The sequence below is a fragment of the Nansenia antarctica genome (genome assembly GCF_963989245.1).
Source record: "Nansenia antarctica genome assembly, chromosome: 8".
NCBI classification, from domain to species: Eukaryota; Metazoa; Chordata; class Actinopteri; order Argentiniformes; family Microstomatidae; genus Nansenia; species Nansenia antarctica.
Genome location: NC_137678.1, coordinates 52,694,028 through 52,700,722, shown reverse-complemented (window position 1 = coordinate 52,700,722; position 6,695 = coordinate 52,694,028). Strand labels below are relative to the sequence as shown.

At 44.0% G+C, this 6,695-nt stretch overlaps 1 protein-coding gene across 1 annotated transcript; it reads left to right on the top strand.

The window, feature by feature from the left end:
* Positions 1–937: 937 nt before the first annotated feature.
* On the top strand, positions 938–5,718 carry nopchap1 (NOP protein chaperone 1; the record flags this gene model as incomplete). The annotated part of the gene is made up of 5 exons (XM_080538499.1): positions 938–1,054; positions 1,555–1,620; positions 4,240–4,373; positions 5,542–5,588; positions 5,631–5,718. The coding sequence occupies exons 1-5, from the start codon at positions 991–993 to the stop codon at positions 5,716–5,718; spliced, it is 399 nt and encodes a 132-aa protein (XP_080394625.1). The 5' UTR covers positions 938–990.
* Between the last annotated feature and the right edge of the window lie 977 nt (positions 5,719–6,695).

Here is a 6,695-nt window from a genome sequence, read left to right as displayed (position 1 = left end):
AACTCTGACCAAGCAGTAAAATAAACATTTAGAATTATCTTTATCTGTTGTTAGGTAAGATTATGGTATATACCAGTTAAATGATTAGTTAGACAGGTCCTGGTCTGGTTAAATGATTAGTTCTCTGACTAATCATTTAACCAGACCAGACCAGGACCTGTCTAACTAATCATTTAACCTGACCGGGACCTGTCTAACTAATCATTTAACCTGACCGGGACCTGTCTAACTAATCATTTAACCTGACCAGGACCTGTCTAACTAATCATTTAACCTGACCAGGACCTGTCTAACTAATCATTTAACCTGACCGGGACCTGTCTAACTAATCATTTAACCTGACCAGGACCTGTCTAACTAATCATTTAACCTGACCAGACCAGGACCTGTCTAACTAATCATTTAACCTGACCAGACCAGGACCTGTCTAACTAATCATTTAACCTGACCGGGACCTGTCTAACTAATAATTTAACCTGACCAGGACCTGTCTAACTAATCATTTAACCTGACCAGGACCTGTCTAACTAATCATTTAACCTGACCAGGACCTGTCTAAAAACAATGCTTGGGGTTACACAAAGAAGGTTCCATAAACATTGAATCAAATAATTAATATCTCATTATCCTCATAATAGTTCTGACTAGATTGTGTGATTTAGCTGTCTACCCTTTTGTTAAGAAATAATGAGATAATAATAATAATAATTATTATTATTATAAATGCTGTGCTCAAATTGTAGTGTCTAGTTAGTCTACTATGTACACTGCATTAAATAGGTTCAAATAGATTTAAAAAGGTTTGGTCTGTGAGTGGCACTTCCAATCAGTAGAGGGCGCTACACACAGAAACAACATGTTCAGTCCCTCTTCTCTCCTCTTGACTTGGTTTATTCTCTCGTTGTCAGCATTTCCGACCTCTGAACCCGGATGTGGAGCGAACAGCAGCAGTAAACACATGTTGTAGGAAAAACACTCAGAACTGCGACGATGGAAATGAACAACACGAAGACAACAAACTCACAAGACCTCCTGTCGTGTGGCAGAGGCGGAGGTCTGTCCTGTCTGCTTGCTCTTCTCCAGGGGGGGAGGAGTGTGTGTATGGAGGTGTATGTATGGAGGTGGAGGAGTGTATGTATGGAGGTGTGTGTATGGAGGTGGAGGAGTGAATGTATGGAGGTGTGTGTATGGAGGTGTATGTATGGAGGTGGAGGAGTGAATGTATGGAGGTGTGTGTATGGAGGTGTGTGTATGGAGGTGTATGTATGGAGGTGTATGTATGGAGGTGGAGGAGTGAATGTATGGAGGTGTGTGTATGAGGGGCGGCTGTGGCTCGGGAGGTAGTGCCGGCCTCTAATGATCGCAAGGGCAGATCGGCGGTTCGATGTTCCATTTACGTTGGTTAGCCTCCTCTGTCTACATGCATCATATAACTGGTTGTTTGTGGTTGATATGAGGGGTATGTAACCATGGTGACGTGTTGTCCTGACAGGTTGATATGAGGGATGTGTAACCATGGTGATGTTGTGTAACCATGGTGATGTTGTCTGACAGGTCTCCATGACAAGCTGCTGTTGAAGCCCAAGACTCTGCAGACAGAGAGGCTCCCCAGGAGCAGCGGTGAGTTAAGCCCAGTTTATGCTTCTGCGTAAAATTGACGGCGTAGGCTACGGCGTAGATTTACGCGCACCTCTCCAAAAATGTAACTACGCGGCAATGCTTACGCAACCGTAAGCTCTGTGATTGGTCCGCTTGGTAGCACATGATTCCGACAAGATTCCGACTCTCTCGTCGGCCAAAATGCGGAAGCCATGACAGAAATGTCATTTACTTTATCTGTAATTACTTATTAATAAAGATTTGAAAAATTATGATAACCATCGTATTATCTTAGTTTAATGTCATTTCAATGCATCATAGAACTTTTATTTACAACAAGCATAACAACAAAAAAAACGCTATTATGCCGCTTTGAGCTCCCTTGGAACTCAAACGCCCTATGGAAGCGTCAGGCACAGCCTTCCTATAAGGAGCGCGATTCACATTTACGAGATGTACAATCCTGTTTATTTAGAAATAAATGATTAGTTACAGGGAGCCCCATGGCTGTTCGTTGGGTTTAAATTATATTTATGATAGACATATTTAATGTTAAGTTATCTATAAGAACTGTGATTGGTCCGCTTGGTAGCGTCACATTCCGACTCTCTCGTAAATGCGGAAGTCATGACAGAAATGTCATTTACTTTTTCTGTAATTACTTATTAATAAAGATTTCAAAATGTATGATAACCATCTTATTATCTTAGTTTACTGTCATTTCAATGCATTATAGACATTTTCTTTACAACAAGCATACCAAAAATAAGTTTTTGAATCGCTATTATGCCGCTATGAGTACACTGACCGACGCGGTCCGTGGACCAACGTAGAACTATAAACTTGGAGAGCCCTCGCGTAGGCTACGGCGTAGCCGCGCGTAAATTCGACGCAGGAGTATAAATCAGGCGTACACAGACGTGTGTGTGTGTGTGTGTGTCTGTGTCTGTGTGTGTGTGTGTGTGTGTGTGTGTGTGTGTGTCTGTCTCTGGGTGTCTCTGTTTGTCTGTGTGTGTGCATGTTCATACGTTTGTTGTTAGAGGCCTTCAAATGGCTGGTCTATGTAAGAGAAGGGCCAAACAGTTAGCAGAGTACTGCTCAGTATCTGCTATTATTGGTAGATGCTAAATATGGAGAAGGCGGTGCTTCTTGTACCCATGAGTAGGGTTGGGTATCGTTTGGGTTTTATCCGGTACCGGTACCTAACCGATACTTTAAAAACGGTACCGGTACCGAAACGGTACTTAATTCGGTACTTTTGATTTTTTAAAATGACATATATATATAATAATATATATATAATAATATATATATATATAATAATAACACGGTCGACAACATTAAACAGCTTTTCACTTTTTTATTGCTGAGGCACAATATATATTAGTTAAATATACACTCAAATTAAAATAAATGAAAATAAAACTCCTGCTGACTGAGGCACAATATACATATATATAATATTACAGTTAAATATACACTCAAATAAAAAATAAATAAAAATAAAACTCCCACCTCAGCAATTCTTTTGCAAAAAGATCAGCATATTTGCCTTCTCTGGCAAAATACGACACCTCTCTTGACTTTTTTATTGTAATTTTGACTTTTGTTTTGTTTTGACATAATTGTCTAATGGCACAGATTTATAAACATAAAGTAAACAAATATTGTTTTCACGTCACTTCACCTGAAACTGAACGACACAGCGCGGAGCGAATTCCCTGGTAAAACGTTTCTCTCCCCCCGCTGTCAACGGGAGTCGTCAACCAGGAAGCGGTGCTGAGAGAGCAAGACACGGATCTACCGGCATTTGACTGCCGCTGGACTGAGGAACACCATAGGCACAGCACATCGCCATAATAGTGATAAAGTGCGAATGATTTTAAGCATTTTGAGCACTTCGCGTTGTTTTCGTCGAGTCGGGTGAAATGCAGCCACACTTTAGAACGCTGCTTCATTAGGGCCTTCGGCATTCTCGGTGACCTCGTAGCTAGGCTAGCTAGCGAAATTAGATAATATGATTATGATAATAATAATAATAATACAATTCAGATAATATAATAATTTAGTATATATGCTTTCACTCACTCTTCTTAACTCGTAACACAACTGCTCAGCTCACTACTACCACGACACGCACTGAGTGGAAATTTAACAGGCGATGTGACGTCACGAGTCACCAGTTGACTGTTGCATGACACCGGACACCAGGGGGCGAGATAGAAAAGTACCGAAATGAGGTACCGAAATCTCCTTTGCAATTCGGTACGGTATATACCGAATGTAAAGTAACCGGTATATACTGGTACCGATTTTCGGTACCCAACCCTACCCATGAGCTGCATACTGTCTGTTTTACAGTATTGATACTGTATCTGTCAATCCACTGGTATCATCATTTGGTGTGAATAACATCCTGTGTGTAGCATAACTGGTTGTTGGCTCAGCACTACTGTAACTGACTGTTTCCATAATGTCAAATGCACTGATAGTATTTATGTCCTTTAGATATTGTACATGTATGTGGACATAAGCGCTTGTAAATTGCATTCATGTACGAAAGGCACTATATAAATAAAGTTTTACTTACTTACATAAATAAAAGCAAATGTGTGTGTGTGTGTGTGTGTGTGTGTGTAGTGCTGGAGCGTGTGCAGAGCTTCCTGCCCCAGATGGCCCAGGCCAACGAGAGGCTGGAGGTCCAGATGCAGAACGCCCCCCCGGGCCTCTACGACATAGAGGAGGTGGGGGGGGCCGCCAGGGTCATAGAGATGGTGAGTGTGTGTGTGTGTGTGTGTGTGTGTGTGTGTGTGTGTGAGTGTGTGTGTGTGTGTGTGTGTGTTGTGTGTGTGAGTGAGTGTGTGTGTGTGTGTGTGAGGAGGACGACATAGAGGAGGTGGGGGGGGCCGACAGGGTCATAGAGATGGTGAGTGTGTGTGTGTGTGTGTGTGTGTGTGTGTGAGTGAGTGTGTGTGTGTGTGTGTGTGTGTGTGTGTGTGTGTGTGTGAGTGAGTGTGTGTGTGTGTGTGTGTGTGTGTGTGTGTGAGGACATAGAGGAGGTGGGGGGGGGGGGGGGGGGGGGGCCGACAGGGTCATAGAGATGGTGTGTGTGTGTGCGTGTGTGTGTGTGAGGACAGAGGAGGTGGGGGGGGCCCACACGGTCATAGAGATGGTGAGAGTGTGTGTGTGTGTGGAGAGGGTGGAGAGGGTCATAGAGATGGGTGTGTGTGTGTGGAGGGGGTGGAGAGGGTCATAGAGATGGGTGTGTGTGTGTGGAGGGGGCGGAGAGGGTCCTAGAGATGTGTGTGTGGGTGTGTGTGTGAGGAGGTCAGAGTGGTGGCCTTTCAGAGATGGAAAAGTGAGGCATCTGAACCTCATGAATAATAATAACAATAACAATAATGATAATAATAACAATAATGATAATAATAATAATATAACAATAATAATAACAATAACAACAACAACAATAATATTAATAATAATATAATAATAATAATATAATGATATTACTAATATAATAATAATATAATGGTAATAATAATAACAATAATAATATAATAATTATAATAATAATATGACTAATAATAATAACAACAACAATAATAACAATAATAATAATAATAATAATGCAACTGAGAGACAAGATCCAATCAGTAATGACATGTCTCTCTCCTCCCTTCCCTCCCTCTCTCTCCTCCCCTCCCTCCCTCTCTCTTCCTTCCCTCCCTCTCTCCCTCCCCTCCCTCCTCCCCTCCCTCTCTCCCTCCCCTCCCTCCTCCCCTCCCTCTCTCTTCTATCCCTCCCTCTCTCTCTCTTCCTTCCCTCCCTCTCTCCCTCCCCTCCCTCCTCCCCTCCCTCTCCCATCCCTCCCTCCCATCCTCCCCCCCTCCCTCCCTCCCTCCCCCCCTCCCTCCCTCCCCATCACTCTCTGTCTCTCAGGATGTGTCTGTGGTTGAGCTCAGCGGTTCAGACAGCGACTCAGAAGGAGACAGAGAAGGAGAGGAGGAGGAGGAGGAGGAGGAGGAGGTGACGGAGGAGAACCTGAAGCTGCCGGGCGACAGAAAGAGGAAGAGGGGGGCCAACATCCAGGTCCTGGAGGGGCAGGGGGAGGACTAGGGACAGGGAGGCTGCTGGGACAGTGGAGGGATGGAGGGTTGGACGTGCGTTGGGACAGTCACGTGGAGGGATGGAGGGATGGGATCGATGGGATCTCTGCGCCTTATGGACTGACGTGGGATCAGCCGTCCCGCTCCAAGGCCTCTCCTCCTGAACCTCTACGAGCCAAACAACACTGACCCTGAACCAGTTATGATCCTTCACGAGCCGCGACCCAAACCTGGACGTTCACTGGACCGTGTTAGATATATACAGTATATCTCAAAAGTGAGTACACCCTTTAGATTTTTGCAAATATTCTGTCATATCCTTTCAGGGGATAACACTATCTTAATGAAACTTTGATATAACTTAAAGTAGTCAGTGTGCTGCTTGAATAACAGTATAGATTTATTGTCCATTGAAAATTACTCAGAGGATTGCCAGCTGTTAATGTCTAAACAGCTGGCAACAAAAGTGAGTACACCCCATAGTGAACATGTCTAAATTGTGCCCAAAGTGTCAATATTTGGTGTGACCACCATTGTTATCTAGCACTGCTTTAACCCTCCTGGGCATGGAATTCACCAGAGCTGCACAGGTTGCTACTGGAATGTTCTTCCACTCCTCCATGACGACATCACGGAGCGCACGGATGTTGGACACCTTGCACTCCTCCACCTTCCTCTTGAGGATGCCCCACATGTGCTCAATTGGGTTTAGGTCTGGAGACATACTTGGCCAGTCCATCACCTTAACCTTCAGCTTCTTCAGCAAGGCCGTTGTCATCTTGGAGGTGTGTTTAGGGTCATTATCATGTTGGAAAACTGCCCTACGGCCCAGTTTCCGAAGAGAGGGGATCATGCTCTGCTGCAGGATGTCACAGTATATATTGGAATTCATGTGTCCCTCAATGAAATGCAGCTCCCCAGTGCCGGCAGCACTCATGCAGCCCCAGACCATGATGCTTGACAAACACATTTGTCTTGGTACTCCTC